At 49.1% G+C, this 17,317-nt stretch overlaps 7 protein-coding genes across 7 annotated transcripts; 3 read left to right on the top strand and 4 right to left on the bottom strand.

Moving 5' to 3' along the window:
* Positions 1-53: 53 nt before the first annotated feature.
* On the bottom strand, positions 54-826 carry N7473_002629 (uncharacterized protein; the record flags this gene model as incomplete). Its single annotated transcript, XM_057148569.1, has 3 exons — positions 450-826; positions 181-397; positions 54-125 (listed from the first exon to the last, which is right to left on the bottom strand). Exons 1-3 carry the CDS (start codon positions 551-553, stop codon positions 54-56), a joined length of 393 nt encoding a protein of 130 aa, XP_057012223.1. The 5' UTR covers positions 554-826.
* A 354-nt stretch (positions 827-1,180) lies between these two features.
* N7473_002628 (uncharacterized protein) lies at positions 1,181-1,521 on the top strand (the record flags this gene model as incomplete). The annotated part of the gene is made up of 2 exons (XM_057148568.1): positions 1,181-1,345; positions 1,408-1,521. 2 exons carry the CDS (start codon positions 1,181-1,183, stop codon positions 1,519-1,521), a joined length of 279 nt encoding a protein of 92 aa, XP_057012222.1.
* An 868-nt stretch (positions 1,522-2,389) lies between these two features.
* On the top strand, positions 2,390-3,867 carry N7473_002627 (Adenosine kinase; the record flags this gene model as incomplete). Its single annotated transcript, XM_057148567.1, has 8 exons — positions 2,390-2,426; positions 2,480-2,495; positions 2,557-2,710; positions 2,779-3,120; positions 3,185-3,322; positions 3,380-3,570; positions 3,662-3,775; positions 3,831-3,867. 8 exons carry the CDS (start codon positions 2,390-2,392, stop codon positions 3,865-3,867), a joined length of 1,029 nt encoding a protein of 342 aa, XP_057012221.1.
* Positions 3,868-4,547: 680 nt separating this feature from the next.
* N7473_002626 (uncharacterized protein) lies at positions 4,548-6,029 on the bottom strand (the record flags this gene model as incomplete). Its single annotated transcript, XM_057148566.1, has 1 exon — positions 4,548-6,029. One exon carries the CDS (start codon positions 6,027-6,029, stop codon positions 4,548-4,550), a length of 1,482 nt encoding a protein of 493 aa, XP_057012220.1.
* Positions 6,030-7,134: 1,105 nt separating this feature from the next.
* N7473_002625 (non-ribosomal peptide synthetase) lies at positions 7,135-11,200 on the top strand (the record flags this gene model as incomplete). The annotated part of the gene is made up of 2 exons (XM_057148565.1): positions 7,135-7,410; positions 7,475-11,200. 2 exons carry the CDS (start codon positions 7,135-7,137, stop codon positions 11,198-11,200), a joined length of 4,002 nt encoding a protein of 1,333 aa, XP_057012219.1.
* Positions 11,201-12,534: 1,334 nt separating this feature from the next.
* On the bottom strand, positions 12,535-14,021 carry N7473_002624 (uncharacterized protein; the record flags this gene model as incomplete). The annotated part of the gene is made up of 2 exons (XM_057148564.1): positions 12,535-13,826; positions 13,904-14,021. 2 exons carry the CDS (start codon positions 14,019-14,021, stop codon positions 12,535-12,537), a joined length of 1,410 nt encoding a protein of 469 aa, XP_057012218.1.
* A 752-nt stretch (positions 14,022-14,773) lies between these two features.
* N7473_002623 (OSTA/TMEM184 family protein) lies at positions 14,774-17,053 on the bottom strand (the record flags this gene model as incomplete). Its single annotated transcript, XM_057148563.1, has 7 exons — positions 14,774-14,936; positions 14,999-15,357; positions 15,442-16,479; positions 16,546-16,633; positions 16,701-16,754; positions 16,814-16,831; positions 16,938-17,053. The coding sequence occupies 7 exons, from the start codon at positions 17,051-17,053 to the stop codon at positions 14,774-14,776; spliced, it is 1,836 nt and encodes a 611-aa protein (XP_057012217.1).
* Positions 17,054-17,317: the final 264 nt, after the last annotated feature.

Here is a 17,317-nt window from a genome sequence, read left to right as displayed (position 1 = left end):
TCTAGGACATTTTTTTTACGTGTAATTACAAAACGCGACACATTGCAGCTCAATTACAATGGAGGCTTCCCTGGATGTACAGTCTCTAGAGGTGAAATCTCGACGGTAGAAAGCTCCCATATGCCCTAATCAAAGCCGTCAGTCTCCCAAGTCCGACAGGAGTAATGTGCCTGACTATACCTGTTTGTAGTATTGTGAGTCCTTCATTTTAGTTCGAACTTCATTCTCATCGCGAGCCACACATGCAAAGGCATTCCCGAGAATTGTGGTATCAGAGCCTGGGCCCATAGGGGCAGCAGCGTTGAGAATCTCGCCCGCGAATGTATAAAAAGGGGGCTGTAGGTCAAAATGAATGTTCTCCCTGCTTGCACCTGGTCGGTCCCGGACTACAACGAAGCTGTATTATGGATTAGCAATTGACACAAAGGTAAAGATGGAGTTATACAAACAATTCGTGGAGCTTTCTCATGGACATTTTAGTAGGGAGACGAAGTGTGCTCCTTGTTCGAGCGCGTAACGCTACGCGTGCTGTTGCCCCTGAAAACATGTTCATCGAGAGCGAGCGATTAACAGCCTCGTGTCTATTCCAATCAAGGACCGATCAAATAGATCTATATACGGTACAATCCACTCTATTTATTTTTCTCTTCAGACATCACTCAATTGCTTCGTGAGACGAGACCTATGTTTCCTCACAGCATCAACCGTGAAATTTGCAAAACTATGTAGTCGCCCATACCAAGACGATGCTCATCTAACGGACGGCAGACGAATGTTTATTACGGGTATCAATCATCTTGTGATCGGCATATAATAGCCTCAGCCTTGCACCCAACATCCAGAAATATACCATCAGCTGTATTACAGGGATTCATCGTCAGGCGAGACAGCGATTCGCGAATTCCGCCGCGCCTCAAATAATCGGACTTTGATCGATGGTGACATCTGCAATATGATGCCAAGCGCGCTTCTCCGTCGGAGATTGATCTCCCCCGAACGAGATCTACAACTGTACAAACAGCCTCGCAGCCTCGTCGTCAGCGTCGCATCTGACAGGACTCACTTATAGAAAAGTGAGGGTATCCACTCTCTTCATCGGTCATATTACACAAATTGGCCCTATATTTTGGCATGCCTCCGAGCTCTGTTCAGATCAAGGAACTCTGCCGCGAGAAGTGAAATGAGACCAAAGACCCCCAAGATCGAGGCGTCGCGCCCATCAGCATGGTGGCTGCGCCGGTATTCTGGCCAAGGGACTCATGCGCAGGCACTAAGTGGGCCCACGGATCAACCCGCAGCCAGTCCGAGGGAGCTTCTGGCCATCATACCTGACAACCCTGGAGTCGTGAGTTGTGGATTCTCTACACCCCGTTCCAAGAAAGGGAATTAGTACTAATGAGCTGAAAGCTCATGCATCGAATCGCCATCCGGCCCCAACATTCGCCCAACTTTGTTCGATTGCACCAAGAGGGTTATGTGACATGGGCTGGTAAGTGGACACCTCCACTGCTCCACACATAATCCACTACCTGGCCCACTACCTGACCCACTACCTTTTTTGGACTACTCACCCCTGTTCATTGGATTGACCCGGTATGCAGGTCCTTTGTTCGAAAAGCATGTCAGCGAGGGTACCCGCCCATTCAAAGGATCCGTCATGGTTGTGTCGGATGAAGACACTCGGGGTTTACTTGGCAGAATTGAGTCTGACATTTATGTCCGAGAGGGAGTGTGGAACCTGAATCAAGCACGAATCATGCATTTTCGCACCTTGCTTCGATGGCAGAATGGCCCCGCAAAGTCCAAACAGGATTGTTGACAAAGGGGCAGATGTTGGATAATTGAGTTTGGAACATAGTTAGTGAACAATCATGTCGCACCCTGGAGACTCCGATCGATCCTATGCATTGATCCTGTTCCTCTAGCTCCAGAGTCGGGTCCGTAGTGCGTAGTTTCCAAGGTCTTCTGCTTACGAAATAACGTGCAAGATGCACGTGAAATAACTTTTAATGTAAAATTAAAAATAAACCAACGAATAACTCGTTAGTCAACCTCCACTGTCTGGCCAGGTGGCGGTCTAGTCCCCACTGTGGCACCTAACAGTACTATGTGTATCCTGTTTACCAGATCAATCTTACCTCTCTACATTGCATAGTAAACCGCCTGTTAATTACCGTAACTTTTCAAAGGATTCAATAATCCGATCTTTTTTCTCTCTAGCGCTATTGGATATTGACTGGCCAGACAGTGTATACAAGCTGACAGTCCGAGAAAAATATCGCCGGGCGGTGTGACGAGAAAGTCCCCTAGTCGATGGTGACAATCAGGCAACCCGCCGGGACTTCCCCTCTTTGCGTCTTCTTCACCATACCATCAACAAGTCGACAAAATGCCTACTTTGCTGTGTTTGGAAAATCCTTTGCTTGGTACTATTACTTTCCGATCCTGTCAATTGAACCTAGCTGACCCTTCCAACTAGATGTTCAAGCATTTGGGTACGACGACATTGGACGGCTCTAGGATCAATTGTCACGAGCTCTGCTAACTCGACAAAAGCAATCAGGAACTCCTCAAGAAATATGGACTCAAGGCCAATGACGCCATTCTGGCCGAGCCCTCACACCAAGGTCTCTTTGATGACCTGATCAATAACTTTGCTGCGGAAACCACCGCTGGTGGTGGAGCGCAGAACACTGCCAGAGGCGCCCAGGCATGCTGCCCCTCATCCCAGTCCCTCGTCTTGGCAGCCCAACCACAGTAGCTAACACTTTACTCTAGTACATTCTTCCAAGTGGTAGCGTTGTCTACCTTGGTTGTGTGGGAGATGATACCTACGCCGACACTCTTCGAGAATCATGCCAAAAGGCAGGCGTTCGTGCGGAATACCTTGTCGATAAAGCTCATCCCACAGGTCGCTGCGGTGTTGTTATCACCGACAAGAACCGAAGCCTTTGCACTGAGCTCGGCGCCGCCAATCATTACAAGTTGGAGCATCTCAAGCAGCCCGACATCTGGAGCTTGGTAGAGTCATCACAAATCTACTTTGTTGGTGGCTACCATTTAACCGTCTGCCCGGAGGCCGCTTTGGCTTTGGCGGAAGAGGCTGCAGCCAAGAATAAGGTACGCTCTATTCGAGGATTTTTTTCTTCCACAAGTCATATTCGATGGCTAAGAGCTTCGCCAGATCTATGTGATGTCACTATCTGCCCCTTTTATTCCAATTGCGTTCAAAGATGCCCTAGATAAGACCGAGCCTTACTGGGACTATCTCGTCGGCAATGAGAGTGAGGCCCTGGCATGGGCACAGTCGCATGGTCTAGAGGTAACGTCGCACCTTGGGTCTCAGATAGTAGTTCCCATCAAGCTGACATAGTGCAAGACTGAGGATATTCCTACCATTGCCGGTCATCTCGCCAATCTCCCAAAGGCAAATGCAAACAGACCTCGGGTAGTCTTGATAACTCAAGGATCTTCTCCAACGATCGTTGCAGTTTCAGGAACTCCGGGTCATGAGGAGATCCCTGTTCGCAAGATTTCTGCAGCGGAGATTATCGACACTACCGGGGCCGGGTAAGTAAAGCTCAAAGATCGTTTGACCGACCATGTAAACCCCGAACCAAAATGTCGCGCCGAAGCTAACCAAATTTGTAATGGACTTCAGAGACGCTTTTGCGGGAGGACTTCTTGCCGGAATTGTGCAGCAAGAATCCCTCAAAACCTCAGTGGATATGGGGCATTGGCTCGCTCAACTGGGGATTCAGCAGATGGGGCCAAAGTGAGTAATTTATGACGTACAAACGGTCTCAGTCGGTCTAATTAACATTCGTCAGTTACCCGCTGCCAAAGCAGTCATTCGCCCCTGTCTGAAGGATCCTGACCGTGGATCGATTGGTGGCTATCAACTACCCAATTTAGCGGGGTTTCTGAAATAAACCCCACAGGAGGTGGATTGCGTTCTTTGGGTTTTCAACAACCGTTTCGGTTTTACCATTATTATTGAGCTACGAGCCTTGTCTACTGCCAAGAATAGAGATGTAACGAAGCAAACGTACCATGTCTAGCTTTAGTGACCTAGCCAAGACTCACTTCACATGTCGGCCAGAAATTGCCATGCAGGCAAGACGAACCCCAGTCTGTAAAGTATTATTCCGGCGGAAGGAATCCCTCATCTCGTCCTTCATCCCGATTCTGGGTCTGGGGCTGGGACTGCGCCTCCGACAGTATCAGAATTTAGCGTGATTCTTCAAGTTCGTCCGGGTATTCGCCACTTTAAGCAGGATTTTCAGGGGCATTGATGGAACGAAATGTGTAAGATCCTGCTAGCCAAGCAGAAGAGGTCCTTGAATGATCCCTGACATTACAGAGGGTCATCGCCAAGGGAAGAAGGGATTGGACATCCTCGATTAAATATGCGGATTTGCAAAGGGTCAAAAAGTATTCGAATTTAATGAGTGATAATAAACTTGGTTCTAGAATGATGGGAATTCTCACACTATCACGCAAACTCTAGACTACCTTGGCAGGGTGGCGTCCCACAGCTCGAGCTCCTAGACGCCTTGCACTTTCACAATGGGGCTGCCGTTGCTTGCCTGATGATTAATGTGAGACAAATACATAGCACTCATAATCTCAACAGGCAAGCGATGATCATCAATATTCGATGTCAATTCAGAAGGCAGTAGTTCACCTTTGATTGACTGGACGAACTCAAGAATCATCTTTCCCTTTGCCTGTTCAGTGTAGAGCTTGGTGTGATCATAGCCCTCTGTCTCCGCCAGATCGGCCAAGTGAAGGACCTCCAAAGCACCCGAGTGTCCGGTCAATTCAAAGTTCCGGAAGACCTTCATCTCGAAGTGGTTGTTTGCTCCGATTTGAAAGTCTCCTGGCAGACAAGGCTCGTCCGAATCCTTGACGGAGCGTGACTCAATGTAAATGCTCTGGAAGGGTCCACACTTGATCTCGTAAGACTCATGTTTAACACGACCACTACCCTTGTATTGATCTTTGCTCGGGATCAGCGAAGACCGAAGGCCGTATCCATTGCTGGACATGCTGATTTGGGCAAGGATGACGGGGTCACCCTCCTTGCGAAACGTGAGCTGGGCAGTGGCATCCAGTTCGCCGTAGCCCACGACACGCTGCAGAAGGCCTTGCTCATCAAAATTGCAGGTCTTTGAATACTCTTCGGCTCCAAATATTTTCTGATAATCAGACTGGGTCATCATCTTGAAGAATCCTCGTGGCAGGATGAAGCTGCTGATGACCTCAACCTCGTCGGGGCGTTTGCTTTGGACGAGACCCGCTTTCGCGAATTCACAGAGCATATCAATGATATGATAGCCACTGTGAGAGACCTTCCCGTATCCTTGCTTGTAGGTATGATAATCTTGCTGAATCACTTCAATAGGCAGTCGGAAAGTTCCGTCACAGTACGAGGCAGAAACGCTTGTCACAGGACAACCGGTTCGTTCCACAATCTCACGAATGTACTGATGAGCTCGTATGATAAGAGGATTGAAGCGACGGTGACTGCTGACCACGAATCCTGTTGTTTTGTGTTTCTGGAGCTTTTGATATGCCGCGAGGATCTCTTGGTAATCGTCGGCAATGCCCTTTGCCTCCGAGACACTGGTCCCGGCATGGACACGGGTGGTAATTGGCTTGTCCATCATGATGTGAAATCCATGGTCCAATCCCCAAAGTGCATATACTTGATGCGAAAGAGGCTCCGTGGCGATGATAATGCCGTTGATATGGAACCGTACCGCGATTTCGTCGAGCTCTGCCCGGGCCCGACTGGGCATCAAGTCTGTGAACATGGGGACAAAGTGCAGGTGAACCCCTGGGCATTTTTTTGCTGCCCATTCTGTGACTGAATCGCGTTTTTCTTCGATATCAACGAGGACTTGAATCATGGGACCGTACCGGGCTTCCAGCAGTTGCAGGTGCGGTACATAGGTTTTCTGGGCATGAGGCCCAGTTCCTATGATCATGATATTGGGCTTCGTCTCGGGAATAATGGATATCATCGTGACGACTTCGTTGATTCGAAGTCAGATCAGAAAGACAGATTTGGGGGAAAAATTGGAGATAGAGAATAGACAGAAGCTTGAACACCAAGGCATATGCAGTCGGATCCAAAATACCTCCACAGCTCGGGCTTCGCGACTACGGACTTACCAAGTTTGGGGCTATTTCTGAGGCTGAGGTCAATAGTACTACTGAATATTAACACTTGGATGATTGAATATTACTAAATTTTACAGGATGCGGCTTCATCCACTTATCCGGATCAGGCAGGTATGCTGGTAGCTCGCGGTTGTTACCAAAATCATCAGCTACTTTTCTACAACTCAAGACACGCAAATATTGTATGTTTTTTCCCAATATTCTGCGGATGCATCTAGCTAGACCCATCTAAGTTGGTAAAAAAGGATTCATGGCCTTTTGCCGGTATGTCCGATGCATACTCATCAAAGTGATGGGCGGCTTAAGGCCGACGGTCAAGTCGGGATGACCTATTGCGAAATACTTCAGGCACCTTGCCAAGATGTGTACTAAACACCATTGCGGTCTTCCAAGAAATACTAGAGGTAAGCAAACGCAATGTTCGAATTTAGGCCCCGAGGATCTCATTTGCTGGAGTCTGCAAATAGCGATAGTGCTGCGTAATGAGGTGACATTCACGCTCAACCCCTGTCACTGCAATCAGCATATCCTTCATTTGTTCAGCTTGGTAATTAATCTGTCCTGTTCATTTGATATTCATATTTTGCAGTTTCTTAGCATTCCTTTCTGCTGTTTTTTTCATTTCAATGTGATTCTAGTTCTCGTTGTTTCTTTTTTTTGCTCTATTTTAATTTTTCTTGATTATTTCCCATATTTTCCATTTTTCTAACACCCAAACCAAGTTACTGCCGAAGGGATCTTCGTAGAGCCCAGCTCAATCCTAAAATACAAATCTTTTGCGGATACTGTGACTCCCCGTGGCCTATTCTCTAGAAATTTTCCCCTCCGTCATTCTGCATATCCCCAAATTCCAGAGAAAGCTACAGAGCAGGTGTCATGAGCCTTAATATCTCCCGACCAAAGGCTTTGGATCCTTCCATTCAATTCGAGGTGCCAGTGTTGAGCATGGATCCAAAGGCCTATGTCCTAGCCTTGGCGATAGTACGGTCATGCTTTGAAGGTGAAAGTGACATATCGGTATTGCTAGTTTTGGCAGGAGAAAAGCAGCTGAAGCATTTCAACTGCCACCTCGATCCGCTTCTTACTGTCTCTCAGTCTCTCCAGCTAATTGTGGAGGGGCCCTACCACGGACAAGCCGAGGATGATCAATTCATAAGCACTTCGGTCTTGATACTGGATGCAGATGGGAGCGACATCGATTATGCGAGCTTGCAACTGAATGTTAGTACTGATAGTATTCCGTAATAGTTCGAACAATGCAGACTAATCTCTATTTTGGTCTTAGTTTACTCCTCCGCACATCTTATCCATTGACCAGAACAACATTGCGAAGTTCAAATTTCAAGAAGATATTCAATCCGAGCCAAGAGCACGACGAATGGTCAAATGCTTCAATAAATGCTTACAGCAAGTCCAAGCGTATGATAAGCGACAGATTGCGGATATAGATCCGACAAACGACTCTGACGCTGCGCAAATATATACTTGGAATAACAAGGCGATACACGTTGAATATGACTTGGTCCATAGAGTAGCTTTTGATCACGATCGAAACGCCCCTGCTATTCACTCTTGGGATGGTTCATTCACATTCGGCGCCCTGGAACAAGCTAGCACACGCTTAGCTCATTATCTCAGAAAACTTGGAGTACGGCGAGAGTCTATCGTGCCGCTTCTTCTCCAGAGATCATCCTGGGCAGTCGTCGCAATGCTCGCGGTTCTCAAAGCAGGCGGAGCAGTACTGGCGCTCAATGCCGATACCCCCGAGGAACGGATCAAAAGCATTCTCACACAAACTAAGTCCTCAGTGATGGTGGTCTCTCCAGTGTTGATGTATCGGGTTGAACATCTTCCGATAACGCGTGCTGTCCTTAGTCAGGAGCTTTTGCAAAACATACCGCATGGTGTCTGTGTCCTTGACGAAAATCACGCCACGGATGCGGCATTCGTGATCTTCACCTCAGGCTCAACTGGCACGCCTAAGGGGTTTACCCTAGAGCATGGCGCGTTTTGCACGAGTGCTAGAGCTATCAATAGGGCTCTCCACATGGATGAGCATACCCGTTGTCTTCAATTCGCGTCTTTCAGCTTCGATGCTACTCAGGTCGAGATCTTTATGACGCTCATGGCAGGAGGATGTGTATGCATTCCATCAGAACGGGCGCGGCTTGACGACATTGAAGGAGCAATAACCGGTCTTAGTGTGAATTGGATGATTATGACACCGACTCTTGCGGCGTCGCTGGATCCTAGCAGCGCGAAATGTGTGGAAACCCTTTGCATTGCTGGAGAAGCACCGACTGAAAAAGTGATAAGTCTTTGGGCGGACAAAGTCCGTCTTATCAATGCATATGGTCCCGCCGAATGTTGTCCCATCAGTGCAATAAGAGATATCTCTGCCACAACCGATCTCCCTCGAAACAACGTCGGCTGGGCGACTGAAAATGCAATCCTTTGGATTGTTACACCGCATAATCACCGTATCCTCGCTCCAATTGGCTCCGTCGGAGAAATTATGATACAAGGGCCAAGTCTGGCCCGTGGATATCTGGGGAACACGGAGCAAACGCGCGAGAGGTTTCTGCGAGGCGTCGATTGGCTGAAAGGCCCCTCTACAGTCGCACTGCCCGCTCTGTATCGAACGGGCGATCTGGGCCGCTACCAAGAAGATGGGAGCATCCAATTTATTGGACGGAAAGACACACAAGTGAAAATCCGAAGTCAACGTATCGAACTCGGTGAAATTGAATGTCAAGTCGAGAGAGTTGTCGATCAGAAATTTGCTGCCGCTGTTGAGACCGCATCGTCATCCTCTTCAGGCCAAATTGTCCTTATGGCATTCCTTTGGCGTCCTCATAATGAAATTGCCTGGGGCTCCAAGTCTTCCATTCTGATCCCTGATGCTGAATTCACAAATACGGTCTCAAATATCAAGGAGCGGCTGAGATCGGTACTTCCGAATTACATGATACCAAATTTCTTCATCCCTCTCGATGGAGTTCCCCGCAATATGTCCGGAAAGGTAGACCGCCGACAGCTACGAGCCTTAGGTGCATCTCTTCCACATGGAGCCCTAAGCCTTGATTGCTCAGTTACAACAGAAGCTGAGCTTCCAGTTACGGACGCTGAACGAAAGTTGCAGAGAGTTTGGACAGATTTTTTCGGCCTCGAAACAAGGACTGTCAATTTGAAGAGCGATTTCTTCCACCATGGAGGGGATTCAATTGCAGCTATGCGCCTAGCACGACTAGCACGAGCTGATGGGCTTGAGTTGACTGTGACAGATATCCTTCGATGTCCAACTTTGCAGGCCCAAGCATCAATTGTAGAGCAGAGGTCACGCATTAAGACCAGCAAAGTAGCTTATCGCCCGTTCATTTTCTTCGAAGAATCAACGTATCTGCGGGACGAAATTTGCTCCAAAATTCATGTGAATCGTGACATGATTCAAGATGTCTATCTTGCTACTGATTTTCAAGCTGCAAAGCTCGGAACCTGGACCACGAAGAATCGTGGAGGCACAAACTATGTACTCCTCGATTTCAATCCACCGCGAGATAAAAGGGAGGTCTTAATGGCCCTCAATCAAACGATTGGAGAATTTGAAATCTTTCGAACTGTGTTCACCGTGCTCCATCGACGCGTTTATCAAATAATTTTGAAGAAAGTGCCGGAACTCGAGGCATTGGAAATTGGCCTTGGCGACACAATCAACCAGGTGACTGAAGAGGCCATTCAAGAAGACAAAAGACGTCCTGTCCATTTGGAGAACTCAGTTCTAAATATTTGGGCTCTTCAAGAACGAAAACGATGCCATCGGCTGGTGTTGAGATTGAATCAAGCCTTGTACGACGGGACTACGCTGATCAGCTTCATCCAAAATTTCTGCGCAGCCTGCGATGCTTTGGAGCTTGGTGCCACCTCAAGTCTTCCTGAATATCTTCACAGCATAAAACTCCATTCTGACGAGAGCTCGCAAAAGTACTGGATTGATCTCCTTCGTGGATCCTCGATGACAAGAATCATCAAACATTCTTCTCCGTCATATTCCCATGTGCTTGATGGTGCAGTCAAGGAAATCATTCCTAGTTTCAAGTCACAGTTTTCAGGTATCACCATCGCCACTGTTATCAAAGCCGCCTGGGCCATGGTTTTATCCCAGATATCTGGTAATTCAGATGTTGTTTTCGGGGTCACAACTTGGGGTCGTAATGCCCCAGGTGGTGAAAACGCGATGGGATCCTGCATGGACACTATCCCAGTCAGAGTAAATCTGCAAACCCATCTCTCGCCTTTGGACCTTGTGAACAAAGTGCAGCAACAGGCTATTGAGTCCATCCCCCATGAGATGTTCGGGTATCAGCGGATTGTCGATCTTTGCACGGATTGGCGATCGTGGGAACGCCTTAGCTCAATTCTCCTCTACCAGAATTTGGATCAAGATATCGGAAGCTTCCCGCTAAATGATGGTCATATCCAAGTTAGCGAGCTCCGATCTCAATCCGATCGGGCTGACCTGGCTGTATACTCTCGGCCTCATGGCGACGGAATCTGGGTTGAAATCAACTACAATACGTCTCTGGTCTCAAATTCATTCGCATCCGCAGTTCTGACAAGTCTGGTGTCTACAATACAAAATTTGGGCGGCCCTACCTCAATCAACATTTCCAGGCCCTGCGCGACATACCGCACTCCCATCGATAGTCAGACCAAGATCACGTCTCAGACAGCGGCATTTGAGAATTTTGAGGAGCTTCACCATGACCGGTATGAGAAGGCTGAGAAGCTTGTGGCTGACGCCTGGGTTGAATGTCTTCTGGAAAGCTCATCTACGAAGACAACATTTGAAGACAAGTCTGTACCATTTTACGAGCTGTGGGGCAGCCCATTGGCAGCCTATGCCCTCAAAGAATTTTGGGAACGAAGAGGAATTCAGATTGAGGTAGAAGACTTGTACAATCATCCCACGGCATACCTACAGAAGCAAATGGTGTATAATAGAATCAGCTGAGAACATTTTACCATGGAATGGGGGCATGCAAGGCAGTGCAATAGAACAAGAGCTTGAACTGAGTCAGATGTTCCCTCACAAGGGTCAAGAATTAGCAATTCTTCCACTGAATTCTGTACTCGACATTCGTTCTGCTACACATGGCGCGCAGCGCGTAGTCCAATCTGCGAAACCTTCAGTTGCCAATACATTTCTCACCAGTTCGGTGCAATGCAATAGTATGCCCAGGATCCATTATCCGCATCTTTAAACGTTTCGATTCCTCCCTCAACGCCGTCTTCGCCCACTGTCCACACACCATCCTCGATTAACTCAGTCCATAGGTTGAATAGCCTCTCCATTCTTTATGCCCGCCATCTTCCTCCCAATGGATGGATCCTGCCATGCTGAAATAATTCCGTAAATGATCCTTTGGTGATCAATGTACCATCACTCATCCGCGCACCATCAGCCTGATTACGAGGATCAGGTTGAAGTGGAAATGGAAGTAAAAGGCGGAATCCTGCCTCCTCCATGTCGTCCCAGCTCCGAGTGACAGCCTCGCTATATAGTCCGGGAAATGTAGGTGTACCGTCATTAATAGGACGATGGTTGTCTCGGGTGAACACAGATCGTAATTCACGATTGAAGTCCACAGTTCTGTCGGATGCCATAAACAACAAGACTGCCGGTATAGTTCCCTCTTCGTAAGGTAAGTTCTCTTGCCTTGCAAATGCCTCCTTGTCGTGTGGGACCTCTAATCCGGGCGCAATTAATTTGAAGTGTGGCATAGTGATTCGTGTCAAAACCGACCGGATGAAGCAATCTTGAGGTACAGATGCTGCATCTAGCTCCGCATCTGTAAATAGAGCATTTCTACACACACTGATTTGCCCGCCAGACTCAATAGTCGTCTCGGCTCCGTCGCTGATTATGGGTAATGGGAAATGAGTAGGCATTCTTGATCCAGGCGTGGCCACTGACAACCACACCACACCCATTAGGAAGAACCTATGTAGCAAACTGCTTCGAGGCGGCAACACACATAGCCCTGGGGAAACCCCCTTATCTATTACACCTAGACATAAAGGCTTCTCTTGAAATTACCCAGTATTCATTTCTTAGAAAGCAGGAAGTGAGAATTGTCCTTCTTTCCATTCTTCAATTAAACTCCACACTCGAAATGCCACCCATAGGTTGGCTTATTATTACCTCCTGGCCAACACTCAAATCAAACAGAGAACGAGAAACACAAGAAACCATCCGATAAGGGGTATTCCAAATATAAACAACCAGAGTAAAACGAAACAAGAAATTTCGAATGACCACCGAAACACGTGGATCAACAGAATTAACTAGAAGGCCACACCAATAGCAGAGCCTCGATATTGAGGTATGTTACTAGACAGAGAGGTAGAGTAAGGGAAATGCTGTGTTCGGCCCTCGAAAATAGTCGGATGACCGTAGCCAGCTTCAAGATCCTTCTCTGCAGTCGAAGATGGACCTTGCAAAGAGGTTCGGGGAGTGGTCCCGTTGGTGAACGTGCTAGAGATCGAAGCATTATGACGCCGGGCCATCGCACCACCCGTGATAGTCGTGATAGTTGAGTTGACGGTGGTGCCGCTCAAAGTGCGGGTTCTCTCCCAATCAAACCGATTCTCGCCGGCAAGCGAGACTTGCTGCGGTGCCGATGGCTTGTTGGGGAAAAACCACTGTGTCACACGACTGGGAAGGGGTACCGAGGCGATAGTCTTGCGGTTCTCGGCAGTAGAAGGATGATGCAAAGAGGAGATCCGAGATGGCGTGGTACGCGAGCTGGCTGATGACGGTGAGTTCTTGAAAGATGGACCGTCTGTGGATTCATCGCCGTGTCTCGACGCTGCGGGAGTTTGAGCGACATTTTCTCTCGACACTTTGTTGCTGACGTGGGAACTCAGCTCGGTGCCTAGGGTGATGTTGCTTTCCTCAGACCTTGATCTGATATGCGTAGGAATGGTGGGAACAGCAGGAATAGTGGGTACGAAAGTTGGCGTGGGCATCGGTTCTTCTGATAGAAGAGGCTCGACTGGAATGACGGTACAGAAATGTGGGATCAGAGCACTAGCAATACGAACCGGCCGAGGCGGTTCAAGAGGTTCTTCCAGATTGGCAAGCGACCGGCGATTTACAGAGCCGACCGGCTTGCGAGACACAGAAAATCGAGCCTCGCTGGATTGGCACCGTCTGGATTGAATTCCAGTCGGAGGAAGAGCACGTGGTGGGACTGCCAGCGTCATGCGTTGGCTATTCTCGTCCACATCGAAGGATTCAAAGGAAGGAAGATCTGACAACCGATTGCTAGATCGGTGAATGCTGAGTTGGATAGGTTGAAATTTTGTCGGCGATGGATCGAGTTGAAATGATTGCACTCGACGAAAGTCTGACGGGGCGCTAATCTTTAATGGAGTCGCTGTTTGTCTCTTCCAGGAGATACTTGCTCGTCCAGATGCTCTTGATGCAAGGTGCCGGCCTTCTCCAAGCCACGATGAGAGCGAGTTGCGAGACTGATGATGGATACCCGGACTGGGAAGGTCATCGTACACCACCAATTTCATCGGAGGGACGAGATGAGGTTGGTTGTGGCATACCTGCATCTCTCGCTCAACTCCTACAGATCAAGCGGGGTAGTCATTAGTTTGGAGTTCTCGCTATGGTATTGTTTGATAGTCAAGACCGATTGCATACCTCTTCCCTCCGGTCGCTGGCCCTGTTGACCTTGAGGCTCCACGCCTGACAAACACTCCCAGCATGACCGTACCCAGCCAGTGAGTAGGGAGCTCGCTTGATCAAAAGCCAGCGTCATGGCGGCCAGCGCTTTGAATGATTAATCCATCGCCTTCCCGGAAGGTGGAATACAATAGGAAAAAAGACGAAGAAAGGAAGGGAAGAAGAGCAAACTTCTTAATCCTCCAGTCGTGATCATAAAAGCGTCGTTCGAGAACAGCCAGGATGACATGGACCCCACCACCCACAGATGAGGATCCTGCTGCCCAGCCGTGCAGAACAGGCTTCGTGACTCGTCCAGGGACCATCCAAGGAGTAAGATGGGCGGCCGCTAAGGATGCGGAGCTATACTCAGGAGAGCAATTCATCCTCGCGACGGCTGACCAGCACACGCGATCGCTGGGGGTGATGAACCCAGCGGAGTCCGTTCGCACGTCTCATTCGTCGGCCGCCTGTGGAGTTGTCACATCTTTTGCTTATCACCGAGCTTTGCTAAGTATAGCTAAACTCGCGGGAGGGGGAAAGTTGGGCGCGTAAAGGAACACCGGCCCTATGCGCTGGCTCTCGGCCCTCGTGTTTTGATTTCAGGGGACAGTGATTATTCGAATCATCTTCTAGGGACTCTATGATTTCGTTTCGTTTCATGTAGGGTTTCGAGAGTTACAAGCTGGCGACGAATAGCTGGCACCACGTTCTCGTTCTTGTACACTTTGTATATTCCGTCAACCTTGAACCCGCAAGCCAGAACTACTGTACACAACGATAATCATATCCGGAATGAGGGGCATGCTTATCGTATCTCAATCATGAAAAAAAGTACACTAGAGAACGCTATTTGCCCCATACATTATCCTCCTCCTCCAATGCACCGTAGGCCCACCGTGAAGGCGACCGGTCTTCTTCCTCTTCCGCCTGGTGAACAGGCTCGGCTGGAACCTCCCTGATCGGAGCTTCGGGTTCAGCCTCTTCCTCGATTGGCTGTCCCGATGGCCTCCTGGAAAATAAGAAAAGGGTCAATGAAACGATTCCTTCTGGCCAATAGTCATTCAAACGTACAAGAATCGTCGGGTTTCATCTCCCGCCCAGGCAGATCCAAGCTCTCGCTGGGCCTGGTCGCGGTCTTCTTCCTCAGCTTCGTGGTCTTCCACCACGAGATCAACTAGCTGGCTGCGATGCGAATGGTGGGAGCTCGTGGAGCTGGCGTTGCGCTGCAAGGGACGAGGCGGGCCGGAGCTCTTGCTGGACTTTCTAGAGCTGGCATTATTTTGATCTCGCCGGCCTTCGCTGCCTGACGCTAGGCGTTTGCGGTGTGAACGGGACTTTTTCACATCGCCTCCGGTCCTTGAGCTTTGGTAGCTCCTGTGCGTAGGGAGTCGTTGGTCCCGAGGAACTTCATTGGCCGTAATGACCGGATACTGTGAAGTGTAAGCGAGTAGCCTTCGAAAGGGGAAAATAGATGGAAAACAGCGCTCCCAAAAGGTGAGCCCATCCCAACGTACATTCCAGTCTCCAAACTCCAGAGCTCGAGCCTGGTTGAAAATTTGTTCATCTTCGTCGTCCAATGTGACTTCGATCTCACTATAAGACCGGTATCGCTCGGTGGAACTGCGACTTCCTCTATCACTTCGACTGCGGGTACTGCTGTCCCCACCAGTTAAGAGTGGCGTGCGAATGTTGGCTTCGACCGCTTTACTGGCCTCTCCGGGCTTCGGAATCCAATACTTTGCCTTGCCACCTCGCTCGTATCTCATACCGTCCATGACACGCTTGACTCGCGAATGAGACTCCTCATGCGCGATGATGTTGTCGCCAGAGTCAAAGAGACGATACTCGTAGTTCTCACCACGAAGGGTCATCTTCGTGTCTTCTATCAGATCAAGAGGCCCGAACGCATCACGAACTGCATACTTGACGGGCAGCCGAGCAGCCGAGATGGTAGGATCGGCATAGTCATGCCACGAGAACGCATACCAGTGGGAGGCGGCAAAGATGGGCATTTCATAGCAGATGAGAGCATCCTGAATTGCCGCAGCAAGATTGTCGGGGGTGTATCCTGCGACGTTGCCGAGAGCTCCTAACCACTGCAGGATTGACAAGAAGAATCCTTGCCAGTATGATGCGAAAATGATGAGTTTGACGCAGAGGAACTTAGGAACCGGGCGGAATGGCGTGAGGTCATTATGCAGACACACCCAGAACATAGCCAGGGAGTATAAACTGACGGTGACGCTGAGGTTGTACACAATACCGGTCCACAGATAGCCCGATGACAGACTCAGATATCCCTCCTCATATGTGCCCGTCGCCTTCATCACAATAGAAGCAATGGCCAGAATGGGTTTCAGCCAGGCATACTGAAGGATGCCGCGCTTTACGGCAAGGAACGTGTGTGGGTCGGATATGTCGAGCTTTGGAAGGACGTGATTAAGCGGCCAGGCATGCGAAACCGGTGGACGACCATGTGCCATGATGATCAAGGCTCGCTCTCCTCCGAGGAAGTTGATTAAAAGCTGGAAAAATGTGTAGATCGTGAAGGCCTAGCCAAAGTTCCCGCCATGTTAGCGCAAGCCGACCTAAGAAGCTAGTCATTGCGCGTCGCATACCTCGTAAATATCACGGACAGGATCGAGGAACTGAGCTGCCTTCAGTGATACAATACCAGTCCATGATGATGCTGCATAAATTGGCACCCTGCACTTGATCAGCTTTGTTCTTTTCCTTGACCCCTGAGGGCTCTAGGCTGCCACCCAATACTAACATCAACAGTATGCGCACAACGTATCGCTGGAGAAGTGGTTTCCGGTAGTTTTTGCTAGACAAAGCTCAATCAGCTGCTGCAAAGAATGTTGGAGGCGCAAACGAGGCTCATACAGTTGAAACCATATCGACCTATCAATCCAAGTAATCTGTTAGCTCATTAAGCCATGAAGCAATGATGACCGCCATGTCGCAGGATCCAGGGGAAAACCTAAGTGGGATAAGCTCGAGAACTCACACAAAGGACAATAGCGAAGAGACGAGGGCCGAGACACCGGAGGTGATGATGATTGCTCGCGCCAGGCTTGAGCCTGTACCTCCGCCGACGGGTGCTGCCATAGCTGCGGAGAACATGTCGCGAATGACGAGCGCGGATAGGGGAAGAGAGACCGCGTTCTGTCAGTGTATTTATATCGTCAACTCATTTCGTACCATCAGAAGAGGCGTAAAACATGACCGCCTGAACGTGAGGGGGGAGCTTGTCGACAAGCTTGGAAAAGTTGTAGGGAGGAGGCGTGGCCCCGATGACGATCTTCTCGTGACACCGCCTGACACTTTCCGCACCCGCATTTCGCGACTGCCTCCAAACCAGAAACCCCTCTGAATGATCGCGCGTGC

The sequence above is a fragment of the Penicillium subrubescens genome (genome assembly GCF_028828155.1).
Source record: "Penicillium subrubescens strain IBT 31985 chromosome Unknown utg000002l_segment0_segment0, whole genome shotgun sequence".
Classification (NCBI taxonomy): Eukaryota; Fungi; Ascomycota; class Eurotiomycetes; order Eurotiales; family Aspergillaceae; genus Penicillium; species Penicillium subrubescens.
The sequence above is the reverse complement of the archived record's forward strand: the minus strand, read 5'-3'. Positions and strand labels throughout refer to the sequence as shown.